Source organism: Lethenteron reissneri, chromosome 21 (assembly GCF_015708825.2).
Source record: "Lethenteron reissneri isolate LAM-NWPU_2019-01 chromosome 21, ASM1570882v1, whole genome shotgun sequence".
Lineage (NCBI taxonomy): Eukaryota > Metazoa > Chordata > Hyperoartia > Petromyzontiformes > Petromyzontidae > Lethenteron > Lethenteron reissneri.
Window position 1 is genome coordinate 5,962,255 of NC_083799.1, and position 27,738 is coordinate 5,989,992.

At 43.6% G+C, this 27,738-nt stretch overlaps 2 protein-coding genes across 4 annotated transcripts; one reads left to right on the forward strand and one right to left on the reverse strand.

Moving 5' to 3' along the window:
* The first annotated feature begins 2,297 nt into the window (after window positions 1–2,297).
* LOC133345127 (cyclin-dependent kinase 2-like) lies at window positions 2,298–19,798 on the forward strand. 3 transcript variants are annotated; one of them, XM_061555620.1, is made up of 8 exons: window positions 2,298–2,482; window positions 2,579–2,750; window positions 3,618–3,695; window positions 5,103–5,223; window positions 6,311–6,481; window positions 17,174–17,275; window positions 18,751–18,954; window positions 19,095–19,798. In XM_061555620.1, exons 2-8 carry the CDS (start codon window positions 2,587–2,589, stop codon window positions 19,203–19,205), a joined length of 951 nt encoding a protein of 316 aa, XP_061411604.1. In that variant the 5' UTR covers window positions 2,298–2,482; window positions 2,579–2,586; the 3' UTR covers window positions 19,206–19,798. The 3 variants fall into 3 exon arrangements, with proteins under 3 accessions (XP_061411604.1, XP_061411603.1, XP_061411605.1); XM_061555619.1 differs by having other exon boundaries at window positions 2,298–2,750; XM_061555621.1 differs by lacking the exons at window positions 2,298–2,482; window positions 2,579–2,750; window positions 3,618–3,695; window positions 5,103–5,223; window positions 6,311–6,481 and adding an exon at window positions 6,490–7,910.
* Window positions 19,799–20,363: 565 nt separating this feature from the next.
* On the reverse strand, window positions 20,364–27,738 carry NUP42 (nucleoporin 42). The gene is made up of 8 exons (XM_061555618.1): window positions 27,594–27,738; window positions 24,591–24,987; window positions 24,184–24,278; window positions 23,982–24,055; window positions 23,765–23,845; window positions 22,594–22,672; window positions 22,297–22,368; window positions 20,364–21,960 (listed from the first exon to the last, which is right to left on the reverse strand). Exons 1-8 carry the CDS (start codon window positions 27,679–27,681, stop codon window positions 21,545–21,547), a joined length of 1,302 nt encoding a protein of 433 aa, XP_061411602.1. The 5' UTR covers window positions 27,682–27,738; the 3' UTR covers window positions 20,364–21,544.

The following is a 27,738-nucleotide window of genomic DNA, read 5'->3' on the forward strand; positions in this document are numbered from 1 at the left end:
ATATAACTGTCGACAGTGGCGGAACACGCGTGCCAACAAGGTACTGCGATTTTCGTGCACACAAAAAACGGCTGGATGTACAAGCACAATGTGCATGCATAATGTGCAGCCATAAGAATAACCCAACCGGTAATAGGATAGCCATTGTCATTTATATACATACATAACCCCCCCACCCTCTCTGGCCTTCACACCTGATTGGCTCACAGGTGATGTTTCCGCTTATTAAACTTTTAGTTCAATTAACGAATGATTCTTCAAATGTATTTATGTTATTTTAATGCTGAGTGTCTGCTGCTGCTGTCATGTACAGCACTTTGAGATCCTAGATGAAAAGCGCTATATAAATGTAATTATTATAAGCATTTATCCTTCTATTGAAGAACAAAACAGGATGATTTCTCCACAAATCTGGCTGTCGCCTGATGATGTTAGTTGTAATTACTGGCGAAACGTCATACTCTAATTATTAATGTTGTGGGTTTACTCTCCAAGACACCAGTGTACTGTACTAGTAAATACATTACATGTTTTGTTTATGTGACAAACCTTACTAATTGGCTGTGTCGGGTGGTGGCGGGTATAACGACACATTTATACGTATGCGGTCTAACCCAAAAAAACCCTCTATTTTTGATACTAATTAAACTTGGAATCTGAATCTTTATTTATCCTGAAGAAATCCGATGAGCGATGAAGCTCTTTTTCACAGATGTCCCGTCGGGGCAAACCAGTACAAGTGAGACAGGAAATGAATTGTAACAATTGAATCTATGCAGACACCAGAGGCATCCTGAATGCTTTAATGAATGCAAGTTGATTGGATTCATGGTGACATTATTTCATTTCTGAGTATAAACATTACTTTAATAGCCAATTAACTTTTGATCAGATTCTTAATGAGGTCCAATCTAGCATTTTTATATAATTTGTATCAAATAATTTTTATTTACATAACCAGTAGCCAATAGACAGGAAATGAATTGTAATCATTTATATATTTACTGCAGAGATTTATCATATTTTTCTCCAATTATAAATTGCTTTCACTTAAAATACAGTATTGACGAAATAAAAACATTGTTCCACCAAACTCCTGGCACCTTAGGCAGTGCCCATTTATATCCTAGCCCATGGACTATGGGGCTGAACCAGGACTGATGAGTTCTGTTTGCCCCGACGATGAACGTTGAGATGTTTAGGGGCACGGGGTAACCAATAAGGTCTAAATTGGTCTGTAATATGGTAGGCACTGATACGGGGTCGACAGGAATGCGTGTTGTTTGAAACACACGGGTGGCAGACACTGTACTTCTTTTACAACTTAATAATTATTACACGCGCAACAGTAATCACTGACAGTGTGGGCACCCACGGTGGTGAGATGTTGACTACCTCGCCTGGTATACAGGTGGTAGTGGGTTCGATCATCGACCCTGACGCCTGCTGTAATATCTAGTAGGAGTTTGCAGTGTCTCTATCCCCCCGTAGTCGCGTGGATTTGTCTCCGAGTCCTCTGTGGGTTTCCCTCTCCACATTTAGAATCAACATCAAGCATTTAAGAGTATGTGGCTGCTATACATTTCCACATGGCGACGACGATTAGCCTCTTCGTTGAGATATCATTCGTGGCCAGGTCGCTTCTGGGAAATAAAAAGCAATATTGCTCAATATTACAATATTACCTGGTAAAAAACAAATAAGTAAACCCGTAAAAACAAAGTTTTTCACTCTAAATCCTTTATATGCGTGGCGGCTAGAGTCCTCTCGTCCTCTGGCTTGAGATGGCTGCCACCTATGGGTCAGACGATTGTCTGCAGTATTAAACAATTGGTAATTAAATATAATATTTTTGTCCTATAAAGTGTAAAATTTTGGAAAAATTTTTCACGAACATTAATTGTCACGCACAACGAGTCTGTGTGCAAAATGTCAACTCGATTGGATCATGGGAAGTGGGTTATAAAACGACCGAAAGATTTACACGGTCGTAAGCAAGCAAGCAAGCACGCAAGCAAGCACGCGAACTTAATATAAAGGATTTAAAAATACAGGAGTTTACTTTTAGTTTAAACAAACTGACGATACGATTATCGTGGATGTCGATGTCGCACGATATATCGCGATATATTCTCGCGGCGACCCCATGAACTATGTGACAACAACCAGTGGCGGTGACGTCACCACGACGCTTGTGCCAAGGCCCCTCCCCCCCCCACCACCGCCGCCGTGTCATCAACCCCTCCAACCAATCCGACAACATCGTCGCGATGACGTCGGCAGAGTGCGCCCGTGAGGATTTGGCGGGAAAGCGCAGAGCGCGGGAAAGTCGACGTTGGCGCGCGTTCAGCGGCGCGCCGCTTGCTGTAATGCGCTGAACAACGACAATAACGGCCTTTAACTTCGCGTTCCGTAAAGCACAGCCTTGCCCGAACACGGGAAAGACCGCGAAGCAACGGGCGGTATTTAAGCTGTTTGTTTCGTAAGTTTTTTCGTTTTGTTTACGAGTAAAATTGCATAAGAGACTAGCGTTGCATTCAACACCGCTCGGTAAATCAAGTGCGCGCCTGCTGTACAGAGATTACCATGGCGAAGTCTCTTTCGGGAGGACTCGGGAAACCCGAGCAGGGCATCATGGACCTGTTCCAGAAGGTGGAGAAGATAGGCGAGGGCACCTACGGGGTGGTCTACAAGGCGCGCCACAAGATGACGGGAGAGACGGTGGCGCTGAAGAAGATTCGCCTTGACACGTAAGACGGTCTGGTTCCAGCCCAACGATCGGTGATGTGATACAGTACCGCCACCGAGTAACAGCAGCTACTGCTTTATAACTCCAGTTACTGCATTAGACCCGAAGCAACCGTTCTAACCACGGCTACTGCAAAGTCTTAACAACTTTTAGTTTGTTGTCCTTTCCCCGTACCTACGATTATCACGGTTGGCTAGTACGGTGCGCAAGAAGTTCGACATACATACAGTAGTACATACATTATAACAGCTACCAAGTTAAACCCACAGTTACTATAATTACAAATACGCACTGCATTACAACACCTTGTTCATACACTACTGGACGCAGTCCTCCCAATTCCGTTCCGATTGTTTGCCGATACTTGACGCTGTTCATTGAGTTTTGGTGAAGGAGGTCGGCCCCAAGATTGGTTCAGATGTAACTCGCCATGCATGAGAATCGGACTTAGATTGACAGGTTCATCGCACAGTGCGATAATAACAACCTCGGCCAATACATACTTGAAAATGCATTCCAATATAACCACAGCAACTGCATAATAAGACAATATACAACAGCAGCTGCTGCATTATGTATTTCACTCGTGTTATATGGACGCGTCCGTGTTGAATAAATGGAGACTGGAATCTGCCCACTAGCGAGACGAGGACAAGGAACTCATGGAAGATACAAGCGCCTGTTTATGGGTTCATATTTCTGTCGCATTTTACAGGACTTATTTTTTTGGCCGCATGTTCCAATTTTGAATTGCAAAACGTTAACTTTAAACATTTCAAGTTTGTTTAATCAGGTGAGAACTCAAGAGACCAGCTAGGATTAATTAATTTGCAAAAGTGACGGCGCATCGTTGGTGATCCCCGTGCAGGGAGACGGAGGGAGTTCCCAGCACGGCCATCAGGGAGATCGCCCTGCTGAGAGAGCTCAACCACCCGAACATTGTCAGGTAACGCGCCTCTGTGACGACAGCCGTTAGCTGTCCAGGCCCAGTTTGTTCATAGATGGTGCTGTTGATGGCAATGTGAGTGTACTAAACCCATAGATTTGAAAAGTCAGTCAAGTACATCCTTATTGGCTACTTGTGTTCAACATAAACGTCGCCGCAATCTAGCCTCTTATGCGATACCCAGCTTTGCAGTTCTTTGGTCATTGATCGCTGTCATTTAATGCACAGCCCTCCACTTATCGTTTTTTCAGGTGGCCAATGTATACGCCATATGTGGTCTATGGCCAATTTATATGGTAAACATCGCCAAGCCGTATTAACCTGCTCTTCATGGGAATGTTTGGAGGCAACTGTCCATTGCCCCTCCACTTGGAGAGGAAGACAAACTGATGCTGTAAAAGAACAGGTTACTTAAAATTGACCATCAGGCTTCCTGAACAAATTCATTTGTAGAATCATAGTTATATCAATCCGGTTATATTGTGCACAAGGTAACTGATGCAGCTTTATGATGTGTATGCTGTGTCAGCAGCTCTCGTGTGTAGTTGGCTTTGGTCAGATTGTTGAGGTGGCACGGTCAAGATCCTGGATTGAAATTTTGACTCAGCCACCCAAATACATTTTTTGTTTTATGATAGGACGTGGATAGCAATAATTGAAATACATTGGAAATAGGACCAAATATGTATATTGTTTTGAACAACCTTATACAATGACGATTCAGCAGTGTAAGTGTAATTTTGTATTAGCACATCACACAAACAACAAGTGTGTAATGTTTAAAGGCTTTTCTGTTCTATTATGCATGTACAATTGTGGCATTAGTGGCTTTGCTGTGTTATTAAACAAGGATGGGCCCACCCAGCTTTCGAGTTGACATGTTAGCTGCCCTCAATCTCTTGTAGTCTATAAAAACTATCACCATGGAGAGCTGAATTCACAGTGGCATTAAATGTCACGGGTGCACAAATATGGGCAAACAGCAATGCATCACTTCAGCCTACAAAGCTTTAGCAATACAGCAAATACACAAATATGCCCCTGTGGTGCCTCACCAATTGCTTGACAACAAACGTATGTATATGTTATGCATTGTTTCAAATACTCTACAACATCTGTGATTGATAAATTAGGTCAGGTTATTTATTACCTGGTAATTTGAGATTACTACAGTATGAAATTGTACAAAATCTTGCTTGTTATGCATATAGCGATGGCCAACCTCAGCCATTCGATGAATTGTCACAATTTAAGAATTCATCTTTTACATTGTCGTGAGTGTGGTGGCCACGAGTGGTTGTGGGGGGTCATACACACGAATCCAATACACACAACTTTAGAATTGATATCAATCAATGCATCGCTATACCCTGCTGTGGGGGCCGAATTGTATCTATCCATTTGCAGGCTCCTGGATGTTATTCACAGTGAGACCAAGCTGTACTTGGTGTTTGAGTTCCTTGACCAGGACCTCAAGAAGTATATGGACAATGCACCCCCATTAGGGATTTCCCTGCCACTGGTCAAGGTAAAGTTTCTCCTATTGTGGCACTAAATTGTTAGGTTCCATACACTTTCACCATGGCTTCAGTATCCACATTATCTACTTAGACCACCCTAGGCTTCCTCTTATGCACAGCACTCTCCTTCCCTCGTTTGCTCTCTCTCTTCTAAATGTACACATCACGACACCAAGCAACTGACTTTACTCTGATGTACTGGACACATCTCTCTTTTGGTTTTAGTATAAACATAATTTAAAGAGACCAGCTGAACTTTCCCATGGAGGTGTTTCCAGTATCCAAATCCCTGGTGTCATGAGGGTAGTTGGTGGTTGTAGTAGACGTTTGTTAAGTTATCCATGCCTACCAGTAATGATGACATTCGCTTAAATTTGCTAAATAATCCTTTAAAAATGTATTTGTAAATGAAGGGACATGTTGGATTAATGCAAATGAAGGGAAATGTTGGAATAATGCCCCTTGAGGAGTACTCATTTATTTGTAAATACTTGTAGCAAGTAAATAATAACTCCTATTCACGTTGATATGGGGACACTTGGCAGATCCTATTATCTGAGTAAATGTTTTTTAAATCTATGTAGACACCAGAGGCATCCTGTATGCTTTAATGAATGCAAGTTGATTGCATTCATGTCGACATTATTTCATTTCTGAGCATAAACATTACTTTAATAGTCAATTAACTTTTGATCAGATTCTTAATGAGGTCCACTCTAGCATTTGATCAATTATTTTTTTCTTTACATAACCAGTAGCCAATATATTTGTGTCTGGGCCCAATAAAAACATGCACGTCGATTATCATAACAATAGTTACTTAAAATGTTTCTGATTAACTGGGTATCCAGTTTGATGCAGATATGGGGTAATGTATGCTTATCTTCAAGTCGTGAGTTGAATTTTGAGGCAATGCTGATGCTAAATAACATCTAAAACACGCATTTGAGTATTCACAGTCCCAGGAACACAGTTAATTCTCTATAGTTGTTAAATGCTTGAAATTAAGGCATTGCACAAAATGCATGTAATAATTTCTCAATAATGTTACGCTTGGGACCTGTTTTGTTGCGTACGTGCTGCCATTGTTGGTAGAGCTACATGCACCAGCTGCTGCAGGGCATCGCCTTCTGCCATGCGCAGCGCACCCTGCACCGTGACCTCAAGCCGCAGAACCTGCTCATCAACGCCGACGGTGCCATCAAGCTGGCAGACTTTGGGCTGGCGCGCGCCTTCGGAGTGCCGCTCCGCACGTACACACACGAGGCAAGGTGGAGAGGCTGTGCTCTTCAGTGTACAGCTTTAGACCCAAATACGTTCCAAAATCTGATCTTCACTGAGTCACGATAAAACAGATCCAACTGCATTGCAAAAATGTTACCTAAGCTCTGAAATAGTGAATAATCTATTTTTATATAGTGTTGCTGATGAAGTTTAAATGTGTAGTGGGTAATAGACTGGAGGAAGCTTGCTTTGAGGCAACACGTGTATTACAACTTGACAAACTACAATACAAAGGGGTAACGGCCCCTTTCACCCGATGTCATACATAGCCGGCTAGCTTGCCTCTTTCGGGCAATCACTATGCCTACACTGCTGGGGGTTTGAGTCTTCTCTGGAGTCTTCACTGGTTATAAGCTCGGAGCTTCACTGGTACAGCTCAAGCCTCACCCTACCCAGGGGTTCGGCTTTGCCCACAGGGCTCTTCTCTTTTCAAGGCTCCAGGTTGATCTTCAGTCTTCAGCCGGATGATACTGAGCTGAGCTGTTTATGGACCTTGCTTATATACAGGGTCCCGGCTCACTCCGGCCCTGGCCACGCCTCCCTTCCAGAACCTTCTCCAAGGCCCTGGAGAATGACCTCATCCCCCAGGCCCCCGTTGGTCCCGATGCTCCCCCCAGGGATTGCCTCGGCCCAAAAGTGCCCATCATTACTGTTGAGCTAGTCCGGTCTACCTTATACTCTCTACTGGCTTGAGCGAGTACTGCCGGCTATGAGTAGTGGCGATCGTGGCCAACCATGCCACTACATTACCCCCTCCCCCCACCTCCGTAGCACCCAGCCGTCCTGGTTGGCAACAATTCCCCAAAACCGTGAAAAACAGAACAATTACGCGTGCCTCAAGAAAAACACAACAAGAACAACCCGACATAAATACCCCAGCCCACCTGTACAAAAATTATACTATTTACAAATGTACAATTAGACAAGAACGCGTAAAGAGGGTATCCGCACGAATCTGTCACGGCGCTGCACCCACGACCCACGCAATTAAAACAACATGACGACCGAATGCAAGTCACAGGCAAGGAGGGCCACCAACCGTGGCAGCCCCGGCCGAGACGAAGGTAGGTGCGCGTCGTGGTGTGTGAGGGTGTGGGGAAGGGTCATAAAAATCTTGGGGCCCTTGAACGGGTCCGTGTCGCAGGGCCGTCGTATAGTAATGGGGGTTTCACAGGGGGGACAAGAGGCCGGCACCCCTTGGGCGACATCCGGGTCGGCGGCGGAGCCCATGTCGAGGAAGCGGCCGGTGACGACGGCCGTGGGGGGCTCATTCCCTCGGCATCTGAGGGTGCAACAATATGGCTGCGCTGAGGGTTATGTTCTGCAGACATCGACCCGGCTCGTCGGACACACCACGCGCTCTGCCCCAGTAATGTTAAACGGACAATCGCAGCGCGACAAAGGGTTTCAGGTGCGACGGATGTACATACCAACATCTGCGGCTCCATTGAACTTTGACACACTGGGAACGCAACACCTGTACAATATCCTGTGCGGCCTCCCTGGCCTCGAACAACTTTTGGAGGTTAAATCGCATATGGTCAGACAATTTAGTTTTTCGTGAAGCCGGTTTTACACTCAACTGCACCTCCACAGGTGGGTCAACCTCTCTGCCGTACATGAGGTAAAAAGGTGAGTAGCCCATGGCCGAATGAGGTGCCATTCTGTAAGCGGCCAAGACACCAGGAATGTGCAGATCCCAGTCAAGCTGCGATTGGCTCACCTGGTGACAAAGCATGGAGGTGAGCGTTCGGTTCAATCGCTCAACCATACCATCAGTCTGCGGGTGGTATGGGGAAGTACGAATTTTCTGCGTGCCCAGCATGTCGAAAATGTCCCGCAGCAAGGTGGACGAGAAATTTCTTCCCTGGTCGGTCAGCAACCGTTCGGGAGCACCCTTGTCCAGGACATAGCCCTGGACAAAGGCCTCTGATGGCTGCTGCTGCTTTGGGAGCAGCCATGCCATTGGCCAACGTGAAATATTCTACCCAAACGAACAGGTACTTATTATTTCGATTTAAAGCTTTCGTGACTGCAGGGATTCATCTTCTTGTTTCTTTCGGTAAAGTCACGTAGAAGGGAAGTAATAAAATAATAAAAATAAAACATAATAAAACAATTCTCACGACGTTTCGGCTACAACGCAAGCAGCCGTCTTCAGGTGAAGAATGAGACACTACCAAACTAGGAGCTTATATATAAGCTGCATTGGGGGTTGAAGAGCGCCTTAACAAAAAGAATGTGCATGTGAAGAGGGATTTAGCATATTCATGGAAAATGCGTAGGCGTTGGGCGGGGGGGTGTCAAAGTCATATTATGCCCATGCATTATGCAGGATCAGCAGCAACCAAGGGGGGTGCAGGGATTAGCAGTAACAAAGGAAAGGAATGTTAATGATATGTAGCTGCAGTTACTCAACAACACGTAGAAAACTAAAGTATAAACTACATAAAAAACTAAAGTATAAACTGCATCGCACCATCAGTATACTTACTATACTCTATAATAAGCTGAGTTACTAACAGCAAGTAATACATTACAATTTTACCTCGTAAAAATTCTATAATATGCTTCCATCTAAACCTTATTCTCTTACATCACACGAGCATATACCGTACTATATACTGCCATAGATAAACCCAACATTAAATTATATACTGTATTGCTGTAAACCAACCTATATCTTATACATTTAATATCACACTATGTATTATTCTACACACCCTAATGTGTATCGAAATGGTTTATTACGTCCTTCCAATGATTGCTGAGCCAGAATCCATCTTCTCGGTTAAAGTTGTCTCTGTGTTTGTATATGTGGATCGCCTCATGAACGAATCTCTCATGATAGCCAGATGGCTTGCAGAGAACCTCTGTCTTGGAGAAGTCAATATCATGTGAGCCCACTGAGTTGTAACAGTGATCTGCCACGGCTGAGGTGTTAGTCCTACCGTGTTTCAGGTCAGCTTTATGTTCACGGATGCGGTCCGAGACATGTCGTTTGGTTTCCCCAATGTAACTGCTACCACAGAGGCAACTTAGTTTGTAGACGCCAGGGTACTGTATGTCTGGAACCACATCTTTTACAGACGGTACCAGATCACGGATTTTATGTACTGTGTTGAATCGGACCTGGATCTTGTGTTTAATCAGGATTTTGGAGATCTTTTTTGTGACCCCAGCAATGTAGGGTAAGGTGATGGTCTTGAAAGGCTCCTCAACAGGATCCTTCTTGATGGTTGGAGTGATGGCTTTGCGGATTGTATAGTCGGAGTAACCATTTGCCTTAAGAGCTTGGCGTACGTGTTTGAGTTCACTGGAAATGTGTTCATGGTCGGAGATGCATTGGGCTCTATGATATAGAGTCTTGATGAGGGAATTCTTCTGAGATGGATGGTGGTGGGAATCCGGTTTTAGATAAGCATCCGTGTGGGTGGCTTTCCTGTAGACAGAGTGGCTCATTGAACCATCAGGTCTCCTTTTGATTAGGACATCCAAAAAGGGTAGCATGCCATCATTTTCGACTTCCATGGTGAATCTGATGGCTGGGTGTATGGAATTGATGTGGTCGAGAAATTGGTCTAGAGCAGGCCGGCCATGTGGCCAGATGACAAAAGTGTCGTCTACGTACCTCTTCCATAAGGTCGGGCGTAGAGTGGCAGTCTGGATGGCGTCCGTCTCAAATTTCTCCATGAAGATGTTGGCTACAACCGGAGATAGGGGGGAGCCCATTGGGGTGCCCTCAATTTGCTTGTAGAAGGTTCCATTCCAGGTGAAGTATGTATTGGTTAAGCAGTGTCTCACCAGGGGGGGTACCCCAGCATTCAGTCCTTGATGAACCAAGTCTTCAATGATTGCGATGGTGTCAGGCACAGGTACCTTGGTGAACAAGGAAACCACATCAAAACTGACAAGCAGGTCGTCTGGGGACAGGGCAATCCCCTTGATTGTCGATACCAGGTCAGTAGAGTTTAGTACTGCAGAGGTGGTTTTTCCAGTGAAAGGCCGTAGGATTTCGGACAAAAAACGAGCCAGTTTGTAAGTGGGGGAGTTGATAGTAGAGACAATGGGACGAAGAGGTGTATCTTCTTTATGTATCTTTGGCAAGCCGTACAATCTTGGTGGTCTGGCTGCAGAAGGTTTCAACGAGAACTGTTTGGTCTGATCAATTAATGCGGTTGAAGCAGAAATGATGTTGTTGGTTTTGGAGACGAGGCTGTTGGTGGGGTCTCTTTTTATTTTTGTATAGCTGCCATCGTTTAGTAGTTCTTGAATTTTGTTGTTGTATTCTATTTTGTCCATGATGACAGTGGCATTGCCTTTGTCGGCTGAGAGGATGACAATGTCATCCCTCTTTTTTAATTGAGCTAATTCAAAACGCTCCTCTTTGCTGATGTTGCTAGCTGGCATCTTAGCGTTTTTGAGGGTTACAGAGATTTCGGATCTTGCTACGTCTGCAGCGATGTGACTCAAGCCCTTGAGAGCTACATCTACTCGAGCAATTATATCATTAACTGGTATGTGTCTAGGTGTGACTGCAAAGTTTAGTCCTTTAGCTAAAACGGATTTCAAACCTTCAGAAATAGGACTGTTACTGCGATTAATTACGACTTTGTTAATATCTAGCTTTTCAATGTGTGGGTCCGGTTTCTTGTTTGAGAGGCGATTGAATTTGGAAATCAAGTTGTCCTTACATTTAGTCGACATAGCGGCAGCTGAAGAGGCAGTCTCACCTTTCTGAAGAGATGCCGCGACTCTAAGGTAATACCAAACGCATTTACACTAACATCTGCTGCTGTAACTTCTTCTAATGCGGAACGAATTCTGTCTAGAACTAGCTTAGCTCTTATCTCAGAGAAAATCAGACTTACGCGCACCGAACTAGATCAGTTAGACAAGACACTCTACAAATCACACTTATCTTTGAGTGTAACAATGTCCACATCGGATTGGGAACATGTGGAAAAAATGACTGCCTCTTCAGCTGCCGCTATGTCGACTAAATGTAAGGACAACTTGATTTCCAAATTCAATCGCCTCTCAAACAAGAAACCGGACCCACACATTGAAAAGCTAGATATTAACAAAGTCGTAATTAATCGCAGTAACAGTCCTATTTCTGAAGGTTTGAAATCCGTTTTAGCTAAAGGACTAAACTTTGCAGTCACACCTAGACACATACCAGTTAATGATATAATTGCTCGAGTAGATGTAGCTCTCAAGGGCTTGAGTCACATCGCTGCAGACGTAGCAAGATCCGAAATCTCTGTAACCCTCAAAAACGCTAAGATGCCAGCTAGCAACATCAGCAAAGAGGAGCGTTTTGAATTAGCTCAATTAAAAAAGAGGGATGACATTGTCATCCTCTCAGCCGACAAAGGCAATGCCACTGTCATCATGGACAAAATAGAATACAACAACAAAATTCAAGAACTACTAAACGATGGCAGCTATACAAAAATAAAAAGAGACCCCACCAACAGCCTCGTCTCCAAAACCAACAACATCATTTCTGCTTCAACCGCATTAATTGATCAGACCAAACAGTTCTCGTTGAAACCTTCTGCAGCCAGACCACCAAGATTGTACGGCTTGCCAAAGATACATAAAGAAGATACACCTCTTCGTCCCATTGTCTCTACTATCAACTCCCCCACTTACAAACTGGCTCGTTTTTTGTCCGAAATCCTACGGCCTTTCACTGGAAAAACCACCTCTGCAGTACTAAACTCTACTGACCTGGTATCGACAATCAAGGGGATTGCCCTGTCCCCAGACGACCTGCTTGTCAGTTTTGATGTGGTTTCCTTGTTCACCAAGGTACCTGTGCCTGACACCATCGCAATCATTGAAGACTTGGTTCATCAAGGACTGAATGCTGGGGTACCCCCCCTGGTGAGACACTGCTTAACCAATACATACTTCACCTGGAATGGAACCTTCTACAAGCAAATTGAGGGCACCCCAATGGGCTCCCCCCTATCTCCGGTTGTAGCCAACATCTTCATGGAGAAATTTGAGACGGACGCCATCCAGACTGCCACTCTACGCCCGACCTTATGGAAGAGGTACGTAGACGACACTTTTGTCATCTGGCCACATGGCCGGCCTGCTCTAGACCAATTTCTCGACCACATCAATTCCATACACCCAGCCATCAGATTCACCATGGAAGTCGAAAATGATGGCATGCTACCCTTTTTGGATGTCCTAATCAAAAGGAGACCTGATGGTTCAATGAGCCACTCTGTCTACAGGAAAGCCACCCACACGGATGCTTATCTAAAACCGGATTCCCACCACCATCCATCTCAGAAGAATTCCCTCATCAAGACTCTATATCATAGAGCCCAATGCATCTCCGACCATGAACACATTTCCAGTGAACTCAAACACGTACGCCAAGCTCTTAAGGCAAATGGTTACTCCGACTATACAATCCGCAAAGCCATCACTCCAACCATCAAGAAGGATCCTGTTGAGGAGCCTTTCAAGACCATCACCTTACCCTACATTGCTGGGGTCACAAAAAAGATCTCCAAAATCCTGATTAAACACAAGATCCAGGTCCGATTCAACACAGTACATAAAATCCGTGATCTGGTACCGTCTGTAAAAGATGTGGTTCCAGACATACAGTACCCTGGCGTCTACAAACTAAGTTGCCTCTGTGGTAGCAGTTACATTGGGGAAACCAAACGACATGTCTCGGACCGCATCCGTGAACATAAAGCTGACCTGAAACACGGTAGGACTAACACCTCAGCCGTGGCAGATCACTGTTACAACTCAGTGGGCTCACATGATATTGACTTCTCCAAGACAGAGGTTCTCTGCAAGCCATCTGGCTATCATGAGAGATTCGTTCATGAGGCGATCCACATATACAAACACAGAGACAACTTTAACCGAGAAGATGGATTCTGGCTCAGCAATCATTGGAAGGACGTAATAAACCATTTCGATACACATTAGGGTGTGTAGAATAATACATAGTGTGATATTAAATGTATAAGATATAGGTTGGTTTACAGCAATACAGTATATAATTTAATGTTGGGTTTATCTATGGCAGTATATAGTACGGTATATGCTCGTGTGATGTAAGAGAATAAGGTTTAGATGGAAGCATATTATAGAATTTTTTACGAGGTAAAATTGTAATGTATTACTTGCTGTTAGTAACTCAGCTTATTATAGAGTATAGTAAGTATACTGATGGTGCGATGCAGTTTATACTTTAGTTTTTTATGTAGTTTATACTTTAGTTTTCTACGTGTTGTTGAGTAACTGCAGCTACATATCATTAACATTCCTTTCCTTTGTTACTGCTAATCCCTGCACCCCCCTTGGTTGCTGCTGATCCTGCATAATGCATGGGCATAATATGACTTTGACACCCCCCCGCCCAACGCCTACGCATTTTCCATGAATATGCTAAATCCCTCTTCACATGCACATTCTTTTTGTTAAGGCGCTCTTCAACCCCCAATGCAGCTTATATATAAGCTCCTAGTTTGGTAGTGTCTCATTCTTCACCTGAAGACGGCTGCTTGCGTTGTAGCCGAAACGTCGTGAGAATTGTTTTATTATGTTTTATTTTTATTATTTTATTACTTCCCTTCTACGTGACTTTACCGAAAGAAACAAGAAGAGGTACTTATTACCTCGGGGAGTGGCTGGAAAGGGACCGAGGACATCCAAGGCAACGAGCTCGTTGACACGAGTCACCTGGATGGACTGCAGAGCAGGACAAGTTGGTCGGGCAGGCGGCTTCCGTCGTGTGCAATGAGTGCAGCCCTGCAGCAAATCTGCCACGTCTTTGGCCATGCCGGGCCAAAAAAATGAAATGGGAGTGTGTCCAAGGTCTTGTGCATCCCTAAATGCAAGAGACATTCGTGCACGGCCCAAATGGCTTAACCCCGCAGCACGGTGGGCACAACGATTGTGTATCGTCGCAGGCTGTCATCCCATGCCATTAGGAGGCCGTCGCGCGAAACAAAAGACGCAAGACCATTGCAGTCACCCCCTTTCGCAGGCTTACTAGCCCAACGGCGAAACTTAAGGAGCGAAGCATCCTCCATCTGGAGGCGACCCCAATCGTCCCGGGTCAGGCCGAGTAACAAATCCTGGGTGAGTGTACCCTCAGGGCCCAACCTAGGACCTATCTCGGCTGTAGCAGCGAGGTGCTGGGGCAAATTGTCAACCGGCTGCTTATAGCGACCCGATCCCAGGAAGCATGCACACTTGTTTGTCGTTGGCAGGCAAGATAAAGCATCGGCATTACAGTCCTGGTTGCCCTTGCGATATTTGACTCTGAATGCGTAATCTTGCAAGATTTCCAGCCAGCGTGAGAGTTGACCTAGATGGCTGGTCAACTCGCAGCACGTATTGAAGGGCGGCGTGATCGGAACGAACAGCGAAGTGCCTCCCGTACAAGTAAGGTCGGTATTGTTGAATGAAAAATACGATTGCTAGCATTTTGCGACATGTCACAATACCGTTGTTCAGCTGGAGACAATACCCGGTTCCCATATGCAATCACTCGCTCGACCCCATCAACGATTTGCGACAAACGCCCCCGATGCCAGTGTTACTCGCATCCGTGTCAAGAATGAAGTGCAACGTGAAATTTGGGTAGCTCAGTGAAGGGGCATTCACCAACCCATCGCGCAGTGAATTAAATACATCCTCGCCCCAGTGGAACCTGACGCACTTGACCGTCGGCGCATGGAGGGGCTTGGCGATGGAAGCAAACCCGCCACAAATCGTCGGTAATAGGACGCAAAACCGATAAAGCTCCTCACCTCCCCCACCGATGTCGGGGTTGGCCATGAGCGGACAATAATTTTTTTCGGGGTCTGTGGCAATACCCGACCGGCTGACGATGTGGCCAAGGTAGCGCACCGATTCACGCAAGAGGTGGCATTTTTGTAGCTTAAATTGTAAGTTGGCCGCACGCAATTTATTTTAACAAAAACTGCCCTCAACCATTGCAGGTGTTCATCAAAAGTACAGCTGAAGACAATGACGTCTAATGGGTAATCTGTTAAACTCGAACAGACCCTGCGGCGTGCGAAGACTGTTTTTGGTTTAGAATCCGCGCCAAGTGGCAGCTGCCAGAAGCCAGACAAGAGGTCCGGGGTTGAAAAGTAACGTGCCCCTACCAAGGCATCAAGGGATTCGTCCATACGGGGGAGGGGGTCCGCGTCGGCTATTGAAATTGAGTTTAGCCTGCGAAAGTTGATACAAAATCGAAAACTACCATCGTGCTTCTTCACGAGCACGATGAGGGCTCCCCACGGGCTGGTGGATGGAGGGATGATGTCGGCAGCTAACGTTATTGACAGCCAACCTGACATGTTCTTTCTCAGCAGGGCTTAAACGGAACAGATTCTGGCGGATGGGCGCAGCATCACCCGTATCAATATGTTTCAACAATTTAGTGCATCCAATGTCAAATTTAAACATCATAAAATTCCAGTAGCAGAGCGCATAATTTATCCCTCTGGGAATTTGACAAATTGACAGCCGATGGACAGAGCGAATCCAACCATTGTTCATCGAGGCTGGAGCGTGGTTGTGACCAAGGCATGGTTCCGACATGGCCTACCGTCGAATCGGCCTGGAGCGACGGCTTTGCATGAGCGGGCACGGTGCCCTGCGGTATAACGGTCGTGTGTAGCCCAGCATTCAAAACTTGGATAAACGGGTCTCGATCCCCTGATAACAGCGTCTGCGCACCAACCAATTCCAAACCTCGAACCGCAGTATTCCAAGGCCCTATGAGAACACCGCCCACCGTCGAACCCGGATCAAGAGGTTTCCGAAGGCGGAGAGGAACTAACATCTGCGCACCGTTCGGGACGCCAGCGCCTGAACGATGGTGCATGCCGTGCGCAACCTCGTGGGGGATGGTAGGAATGCCATACGCCGACCCGAGGGCAATTCGATGCATCCCTGGTCAATCAGGATTTTGATGGGCATCTTGCCCAGAAAATCCGTATCCAACAGGCACAGAACAGAGAGGGATGAAGAGACCAAGATCGGTCCAGCCAATTTCACATCACCAATACAAATTTGGGCTCTAATTTGGCCAATCAGTCCCAGCGACCCCCCGTTAGCGACTCTGTGTTGTCTTGCATTATATTTCCAAGTTTACTATGTTTATTTCTCATTCATTTGTATCTGATGGTTGCTTGTGTTGCAATCGGTATTCTATTTAATTAAATTTCCTTCTACGTGACTTTACCAAAAGAACCAAAGTAATTCCTGCAGTCACGAAAGCTTCGAATCAAGTTTTTGTTTAGACAAAATTTGAGTGCCTGGATAAACCTTTATGCACGATGGATAAAACACAAGTATTCATATACGTAGGTCAGCTTGCTGTACTGCCCTATACTGGCACACGATTCATAGTAACGAAGACCAATGTAGTGGTTACCAAGAAAGTGACGAGTTTTTTTGCAGGACAGCCGTTTACACAGTTAACTAATTTATTTACCCCGGAGGGTATGATGGGCAGAGTCGACCTTCATTTTAATATGCAAATGTGTGCACTCGTAATGATTGCACCACCCGGCCTGACACACAGGCCGGGTGGTGCGTAAAGGCGCACCAAAAATAGCGGCATGGAGCATGGGCCTCTCATACCACTGCTTCTGCTGCCTGCAGGTGGTGACACTGTGGTACCGCGCGCCAGAGATCTTGCTGGGATGCAAGTACTACTCGACCGCTGTCGACGTCTGGAGCCTCGGCTGCATCTTTGCTGAGATGGTACTGGACTCAACACTGGACAGAAAGTCACGCTCTCATCCCCGCATCGTGGGAGTGAACCCAGTAGCCCTGGTTCGATTCCGAGCTTCGGCTAACATCAGTGGCGAGTAATAATTAAACCAGCGGTCCTGCATGGCCCATGCTGCTCGCTCCACCCACTAATATTGAAGGGTAGATACCCTCCAAATAAATTCCAGGCCACCTGCAAGCACTGGTTCTTCATGTGTAGTATTTCATTTGTGTTATTACTTTTTTTTAAATTATAAAGTATTCATCACATTAAAAAGGTTGTTTAAGAGTAGAACATAATGGGGCTGAAACGTAATTGAACTTTTAACATGCATGGGAGTCAATGGGAAAACGATCGTTTAACGAGTTTTCGTTTAGCATTTTTAAGCTAGACACGCCTGTACATGGACAAATAAACCCCACATTGCAGTACGTAACTAAGCTGTGGTATTATTTTAAATGGTCACTTTCAAGTAATTTGGAGAATATTAGTCTAATGGAGAAGATGCAGATTCATATGTTCAGATGGTCTAACGAGAAAATGCATGCTCAATTGGTTGCACTTATTGCGTAATGTCGTTTTATTAAATATATTCTAATTGTATTATCAGTGTCATGTCATGAAACAAAGTACTGTATTAATTCAGAACTTTTGTGTAGCGCATCGTTTAAAAATCATTTTTAAAAGTTGGCCTGTGAAAACAGATATAACCACTTCTCAGATCCTGTCAAGTGATCTCTTGTCCTGGTGGCACTGGTCTTTCCCACATTCTCATACAGAGTTGCATTGCAGTCAAACCTATATATCCTCACAGCTGGAACTTAGCAAAATGAAGTGAAAAACGAATGTAATGGGGTTTTTTGCGTAGCCAGTGGGGGGGGGGGGGGGCACGTGATCCGATCGGAATCCCTAATTTCTATCGGAATTTTGCAACCTCCACTGCCACTGTGTAGCATATTATTACGTGCCAGGGACTCTGAGATGATAGGACAATAGTCCGAGTCCATAATTGGCAATACGTAATGGCAAAGCAGTTATAAGTGACTCAGAATTGTACGCAGTTGCGTGTACAGTACACGACTTCCCTGAAGGCATACCTTAAGCGAGCGTGATGCCGATTACACACGGTTCCAATTCGACCCTCGCCATCGCTGCACACGCGTCGAATAAAAACAAGGGACAAGTCCTTACTATAATTTTTCATTGCTGGAGGGGTTGCCCCCCCCCACCTGAAATTCCTGGCTCCGCCATTGGACCATTGATTATACTTTAACAACCTAATTACGGGTGGATACCCAGATTCGAAGGCTGGAATCTCAGTGGAGCCAGCTCACAAAAGCGCACTTCCTCGATTGCACTTATGGTGGAAATGAAATGGCACTGCTTATTTGGAAAATTTTTAAGTGCATTGTCGATGCTGTAACATTGTTTGCGTATTTGTTCCTTCTCCCTTCGACAAACTCAGCTGACGCGGCGGGCTCTGTTTCCTGGTGACTCGGAGATCGATCAGCTGTTCCGCATCTTCCGCACACTGGGCACACCGGATGAGACCGTGTGGCGGGGCATCACGCAGCTGCCTGACTACAAACCCTCCTTTCCACGTTGGTGTGCCCAGGACCTCACCAAGGTGGTGCCTCTCCTGGACGCCGCTGGGCACGATCTACTCATGGTAAGGAAAATAATATCAATGTGTTTAAACTGTTAAAACTGGCTGAAATTCTGTCTGAAAATGCAATCTAAAAAAAATATATCACATTATGTTTTGGACATTTATATTGTTGCAATGTACCTTGTCTGTTTTTGTGACAGCAAATGCTGCAATACGACCCAACCAGGAGAGTTTCGGCCAAGGCTGCCCTCAACCATCACTTCTTTCACAATTTGGAACATCATGTGCCAACTTTAAAGGCAAAACCGTAGGGCAGCAAGCAGGGGATGCAAACATTTATGCCGGTGTCTTTTCTTAGCTGGCTTGCTGTAGTCATAGACTGTATTATATAAGTAATGTTTGTGTTAATAACTTTTGAGGCACACTTATTGGAGATGTTTTATATGTGTAGCAACCATTTGAAAGAAACTGCAGGATATTTTATTCAAGTTACTTTCGGTATGTTATTCTTTACCTTTTAAAAATTGTACTTATTCTTAAATATTTTTTTGGAACAATATTTAGTATTTAATAAAGAAAATGGCCAGTGGACCTTTCTGCAATTCAATTTATATAACTTAATAAGCAAGTAAATAGTCCGAGGTTCTCATCCTCTACAGAAAGAACTAAAATGTGTTTTTTTCCTTAGTGAAAAACTTTCTCCAGTGATTTGGTAGGGCTTGTTCACAAAGCCCTTGAGGAAAAAGCAGTAGGCATTTTGAATAAAAAGCATTTCAATATTTGGTGTAAAACAGATTCTGTAGTATAAATTGGTTATTATTTTAAAATAGAGATGTTCTTAAATGTTGCTTAGGTGTTCTAATACTTGTTTTTTTGTCCAAAATAAAAATGAAGCTGAAATTTACACTTTGAAATGTGTCCTTTCCAGGGTTTCCAGTACTCTTATCCACTGCTCTAAAGGGATCACGAAATATAACAAAAATTCAAGTGTAAAAAATGTATACTTTCTCCCATGCCCGAGGATGATTTAATCCAGGAAGTATGTCCTATGGGCCTCTGGCATTACATTTCTATAAGTAAATAAAGTAAAATAGATGGTGTATGTTTTGCACCACAGGTAATCCTCTTGAATGGGAGAATATGGCGATAGCAAAATTAACATTTGTGTACTCAGGAAAGCCTCAGTATCAGTTTTCAGGATGGACCTGACAAGTTTGTGCAGTCGGCAAGGATTGCTCTATCTTTGAGAAACTTGGGGGTACATTTTCAAGTCTAGACAATGATGTAGCACAATGGCTTTCCTCTTGCAAATTACATCATAGAATCCCTAATGTTCAGTGAGGCAGATGTGCATTTTCATGGTTAATACGAGCATTATTAATTGGGGAGGCTGCTGGATTCGGACTGAACCATCTGCAATAATCAATGAACACTACCGCGAGGCCATATCACCGACAGCACAAGCAACATTTACTTTCCAAAATGTTTTAATGGTTCTGATATATATAAAACTTAAGATCCTTATACCAAACTTTCCTCTACTGAATTCTGTTGCCATCTATTAGAATCTGAATTTAAACAGATTTGAAACAAGTGCTTATTAGAAAATAAGACTCAGCTTCAACAATTCGGCATATATTAACGATTTAAAAGTTAGGAATTCAATAATAAACTTAAGTGTACAACAATTCCAACAACTGTTGAACACAAACATGACAATGTACAGCCCACACGCTCCCAGTCAATCCACAGGTTTCCCTCAAATTTACAAAAAGGGATGCATTCTTCAAAGAACACACCAAAACGAAATTTAATTTAAAAAAGGAGGTACGTTTCAGTCATTTTAACTACTAACCTAAAAACACAACTTTTTACAAAACAAAAATAATAAATAGATTGAGTAATAATTAATTGGAAACCAAAATGAACCTTTTCAGTGACTCGCCATAAGATCTGCATGTTGGAATGACTGGAAACATGGTGTGGAGGCATTACTGTTGCACTGTAGGGATACCGTGACACTGTCGCTGATGGATTACAGCCTCTCGGATGGTTCCTGTTTGATCTCATGGTGCGTTAAAAATATGAAATTTTGGTAACACGGAAATTTTATTGCTAAATTATGTAAATTATAAAGTGTCCCTAATTTGTCAATTGTTTCAACATGAAATGTGAAACAACGTTCGTAAAGCGAGAGATACCTGTATAACATTTCTGGAAAAGGCCAATCTGCTTTACATTGGCCACTTCCTGAATGTTCAGTCTCATTTTGCTAAAAGGCGGTGATGATGAGTTAACGGTTGTTTATGTACTTGTACCAAGTTGGATGGCTGTCAAAGTGCCTGGCTCACAATGACAAGGCTGAGTTAAAATATCCGGTTGAGGGATAGGCTTAGCCTATTTTCCTTCCTAGGTATCAAATGAAATCGCTAAAAAAATATTTGGAGATGGCTGTAGAATGCCCATCACTGGCTTGGACTGACAATGGAGATGAGTTGTACCACAAGATTCATTGAGTTATGGGGACATACTCCTAGCTTCTGGTACAATGACTAAAGCTACAATTTTTATAATTAGTAAAATTCACAGCAGAGTGGGGAAAAATATCCATGCCAATGCAATTACTCACTCACGGAGTCTTGACTTCAATTTAAATGGAAATCCTGAGAAGCCCCAGGGTGGGTGGCTTGAGCGGGATCTTGGTGAACATGAACTTCTTTGCCTGGAACTGCTGCAGATCTCTCTGTGTCAGCTCCTCATTGGGTGTGTGCAGCTCCCCCACTTTGAAGACCACAGAACTGGTAGGGGTTGTTGCCAATGACAATCCTGCTCCTTTGTCTCCAGCAGCTGGCAGTGAAAAGCTAAAATTTGCAGCCTGGATTGCTGGTTGGCTGGCCACCATGGGTGAGGGCTGTGTGTTGGAGGGCAATGAAAAGTTAAAGCTGCTTGCGGATGTGGAGGATCGGGCAACTTCAAAACCTTGACTTGATCCTGCGATTGCTGGCATCCCAAACGCAGGTGCTGCACCAGTGGCAAACCCGCTGTCTGTGCCGCTTTCTCCAAAACCTACACACGGTCAACAACATGATTAGTAGTATATTTTTTTACATTTAATCCTGGTTTGGTTGGATTATTTTGGGGGCGAGTCACCCAAATGCTGGTGGGCATGCAGATATTTTAAGCAGTTTCAGTCCAAAGACATTACTGAAATCGAATGTGAAGATCACTTTAAAATAATTTTAACCTTTTTTAACCAGCTATCTGAGCCACTTGGCAATGCATTCCATCCCAATGTTATGGAGTGCCCGGTTGTCAACAGGAAGTTACACATTTGACCAGAAATTAGAAAGTAGCTTTCCAATGATTAATATTTAGATAAAATACATAAAAACACGAACTCACCTAAAGACTGCGAATTGCTTGTGAAAGTTGGCCGAGAAGATGCAGGCTGTGAAAACCCTCCCAATGCTAACCCTACAAATGCACAAATATAAAGTTTAAGCATGAAATAAAAACAGCTAAAGTTAATGTGTTTATGCCAGACTACAATTTTGATGTAACAAAACAAAAATTATTATATACGAATAAATATTAACGTCACTGCCATATGCAACTTCAGTCACAAAGTGAAACGGTAACTTTACACACATGCTTAAAGATAACATATATATAATTAAATGGTCCTATTTAATTCCTTACCCATTGGTTGGTTGAAGCAAGGCTGTGCAGAAATCCCAAATGCTGGCAATGCCTGGGGTTTTTTAATTAATTCAGCAATCTGAAAAGAGCATGCATCAAAAGAGATGTCCATGAATAAAACTAAAGTTTTTAATATCATTTGTATGACATCACAAGTCAGTTAAATAAGGAACTTGTGCTAACAAAATTTAATAAACTCAAAAAAGTTGTCGAGTTACAAGTAAACTGATTTTATGAAGGATAAAATTCAATTTGTATCATGAAACACTTGTGCAAAAATGGCTGTAAATGTCCATTCCATGTATCCTCACTTTACCTCAAAGCGACATTTGCTGTTATGACACTACCATAACTTGACAGCACCTACAATTAGCACGGCTGGCTACGTACGGTGCGAAAGAAGGACAACATACATGCAGCATATCCTAAATCCATTTGGGTAAAAGCTCTTGTTTTATGTAAAAAATATTGCATAATCCAGTCATGTTATTGCACACTACGTCATTGTATTGGAAGTGGTTGCTTTGTGGTTTGAATACTGCACTCTGAATCGAACAACCTAGGTTCGATTCCCAACCCTGGCGAACTTAAATGGCGAGTAATATCTGAAATGGTGCTGGCCTATTCACAAACCCACATTGACCAGTGTGTTGGAAGCATGGTCAAACAATCCTTATGACTGACAGTGCAGATATATTCATCCAGCAGCAGACTGACAGAGCTATGTTATACAGTGCATCATACAGTCATGTAAGTGAAGACAGGTTATAGTTGAACTGAAAATGCAAATACGGTACATGCACCGTATATCACTTTGTCAAACTATTGTTGGATGAGAGCTCCCAACATCATGCAGGTTGTGGGCGTCATTTGACCATACATTACCATGCTGGACAGTGCAGGTTGGTGCAAGTGGGTAGAATATACATGGGAAGATAGTGAAGTAACAATGGATTGTGCTGCTCCACACAACATAACTATAACAGTCTATAATGTGTTTTAGACATGGTTATCCATGCAAGTACTGTCCAGGCTCGATCCAGCTTAGCTTTCTGAGATGTATCGAGATTGGGTGCATTCCAGGCCGATTTAATCAGACCAACACAATACTTGGGTACATTGAAGATAGAAGTCAAGAAAACAGGCTGTATATGCAACTCAAAACACGCACCAGAATATCCCGGGAGTTGGGGTTGGCTAGCTCAGACTTGCGTTGTCGCCACCTCTCCTTTAGCTGTGAGACCATATCCAACTACATGGCAAAATGTGAAAATTGCATGAATATTAAAAAAAATACTAAACATGACTTCGTAAATATTAGCCCCGACACTGGCACTTATACAAAATTTTGTAACATTAATGAACACCATGACATTTACATTACGTACATATTCCTGTAAGTTTGACATTCGATGTTTGTAGTACTCCAAGCGAATCTCTTCAGGTGACAGGTCAATAAAACCTTCAACAGAAACAGCATAAAACAAATTTACAGCCTTATTACCACATCACTTGTACAATTATTTGTAAGTCCTCAAACTATTAAATCTACTTTCAAATATGATACTTCAAGTGCCATCATGAACAGACCTGTTATGCAAGCTCTTTCTTTCGTGGGTGCATAGCACGAGAGGTACCATAGCCCTGAGCTCTCCCAATGTTCCATGTCTTTTTTTATGTTAATGCTGTTCACAAAACATACAAAACGTAACAGAACAAAAAAAATTGTGATACTGTTCAATTTCAAATGGTAGCCAATGAAACTGTTTTTCCCGTTGAGCTTTCAAAATGTTGACAAAATATTCGAAAGTTTTCTAGCAAAATTTACCCTCCAAAATTGCAAATTTTACGTAATCTTTAATAAAAAGACTAAATAATATCAAATTACAAAGCCAGTTTTAATATGAAATTCCAAAACACGTTACGCAGGCGATGAAATGCACGAATAACCAATTAATCAATCCAGCTTTAAATAAGTATGTATGTATCGTACATACACAAGTTGAGCGATCTCGTCCACCTCGTCCATTTCACTGTTGGCATTGCTCAGCGCAGAGAATTTGTTTTCAGTGTGTATTCCTCCTGATGAACCACCACTTTTCCAAGTGCTTCCCTGCCAACCACCTCGTTGGCTCTGAAATCCACCGGCACCTCTCCCACCTCGGCCTCCAAAGTCTTCCTCGTAGGCTCCCCTACCGCTGCGACCTCTTTCTCCACCTCCAAACCCACCAACTTGGTTCCTCCCATAACTTGTGCCGTCACTCTCATCCCCATATCTGCCACCGTGGTAGTCGCTCCTGCCTCCTCTGTTATAATTAGGGGTCGGGAGAAGGCCACCACCTCGACCCTGGTGCTGCTGGAGGTTTTGGAACCCGTCTTCTCGGTTACTATATCCTGAAATAATGCATGGGGCACAGATGGTACATTAGTAGATGAGGAACGCATGTTTGGGCAAAAAACAAAGGCTGAACATGTATCCAATTCTGTGAAAACTCCAAACGAAATTTACCTTGTTTATAACATTACGAACCAAAGGGGATTATGTTTATGCATAAAGAACAACAAAGGACTACAACATGGAATTTGGTCTCTTACAGCATTAAAATATAAACTTTATTGCACTTTGTAAATGTACAAGCCTGGATGAGTGCTTCCCCTCGCCGTGCAGGTCGTGGGACTTTATTTGACAATCTTTAACACCAAGGTTCTCTGGAAACCTCCTGGCTACCATCAAAGGTTTGTACACGAAGCCATACAAATATACAAACACATACATAATTTCAACCGTGATGATGGTTACAAACTGAGTAATCATTGGAAAGATGTGATTAACCATGCAAAAAAGATTTAACTACACTTTGGACCATCTTATTTGACAGACAACTATTCTTGAGTTACTGCACAGGTTACTGATAGACAGCCAGTTTTGTTTTACCAGGTTTAGCTTCCTTTATTCACACACTGGTTTCCTGCTATAAGTTTTACCCACCAAACAACATAGCAGGAGGCTGTTTCTTCCTGACCTGCTTTTGTGCTTTTACCATCTACATGGCAGAGGCTCGGTCTCATTTGCAGCATTTTGTTATGTAGGCTAGCCGTAGTCTCATGCCGCACTTCACCATAATAAAGGCTCAGTCATTTGTTATGTAGTCGAGCCGTAGTCTCAAGCCGCACCTTACCATAATAATAAAAAGTGGGCCGTTCCTGGCCCATCCCCCCCCCCCAACCATTATATATACGGAGTGGTATCTCTTGTAATCTCTCATTTACTTGATACAGCTATCGTGCTGTGAGTCGGTTCCACCTGAAGACAGAAGCTTGTGTTGCCTCCGAAACGTCGTGATTTTTATTTTACTTTTATTAATTTTACATTTTTTACCTACGTGACTTTACCGAAAAAACCTAAGAATACTTTAACACCTGTTAGTGGGTTGGTTGGTGAAGCCTGGGAACAAAAACGTGGGAGCAGATAAATACAGGACAGCAAATTGATATTGCTCCACTGCCCTCTGCTGTCCACAAAACGGCCAGCAATAAGCTGAACCTGTCGCCTATCAAAGTTCAACACTTTATCTTTCTTGATTTGACAAGATCTAACGCATTACGGGCGATTTGGTCATAGGTTAATACACTTTGTAGTGGTGCCAAAGTTTGCCGTTCAACGAGTTGCATTGTATGAATTAAAACATTTCACTGGTAAAAATCCCTGGATAGTCAAACGGCATACAAAGCAAACACGTAATGTGGTGTGTATGCTGTACAAACATTACAAGTGTATACTGTGCCAATACATTGTAGTGAAATGCCACTTATATATACGGGGATCAGTATCTCAACAACAATGCGGACTTCCAACGAGGCGATGAAAATGTATCTACAATCGACGAACGTTGGTTTAGATACAACAGGCACAGTTCAATTGTAAGGTGTTGAGGAAAGCGTAGATTAATATGGCGTTTCGTGTTATGTTTTAGCTGTGACCTCGTGTAAAGTGCCAACGTCCCTTGTTAAAACGTTTTATTTTTCAAATGATGTTCAATAAAACCAATGTGCAGTATTTTTTTTCTTCCAGATGGTTAACTACGGAGGTGTTATGTAATGAGAGACTGCGTCAATTAGATGCAAGACGTTAGCAATTATAACAATTGCCAGTTATTCAGTTGCAATGTGCGCTGGTGATGTCAGTGGCGATAAAGGTCGGGCAGTGTCTTTACAATTTAATTAACTTCATAGGGGGGTGGGAAAGGAAAACAAACACTTGAATTACATTCTCTGGTTCTTTCGGTAAAGTCACGTAGGTAGGGGGGGGGAGCGACCAGAAACGTTTAATTATTATTCACAATAAAGGTTTGTTTTGGGTTAAATCGCGCGAGTAGAAATGTGTCGTAACCCTCCACCACTCGACACGAAAACAAAACGTGGCTCCAATTGGTTTACTACTCCAGCCCACCGCTTGTGTGTTGGGAGACACAAACCCACGTTTCGTGGGCGATTACAAACCAGCTTTGCCAGGCGATTTGTCAGAAACTGTCCCGATGTCCCAGTGGTTTAAACCAAACTATAAATAATGACATCAATTCTAGATTTGAAGCTTTCGTGACTGCAAGGATTCATACTCTTAGGTTTTTTTAGGTAAAAAAAAAAATATATAAATGAAATAATAAATCACTTTTATTTCTATTATTTACTTTTACCTACGTGACTTTACCGAAAAAACCAAAGAGTATAATGACATCAACCAGCAGCGGCATTGTCGGGCACCAACAAGTTATCTTTCGCCATCTTGCTACCTCCCCGACAACGCGATTGGTCCGCGAGGGCCCACGTGATCCTAACCGACGCGCCTGATTGGTCACACGATTAAAACAATCCTCTCAGGTCAACCCAAGCGACGGCCCCCATGAACGAAACAGCGAAAAAGAAAGAAAAAACTCCGCCGCTGGCTTCGTTCGCTCGCCTGCCCGCTCGCTCGCCACGGCGGCGACGCGACCCTTCACAACCTGATTGCTGCGGCGAAGCCGGGTGCTCGTTCCAGCAGCGATCGCCGAAGCGGCAGAAGCCCTGCAGGAAGAAGCGGCAGATCACCATCGCGGCCGCAGCGTGCGCGTGGATCGATTCCTCGATTCCTATTGAATGGCAGTTTGG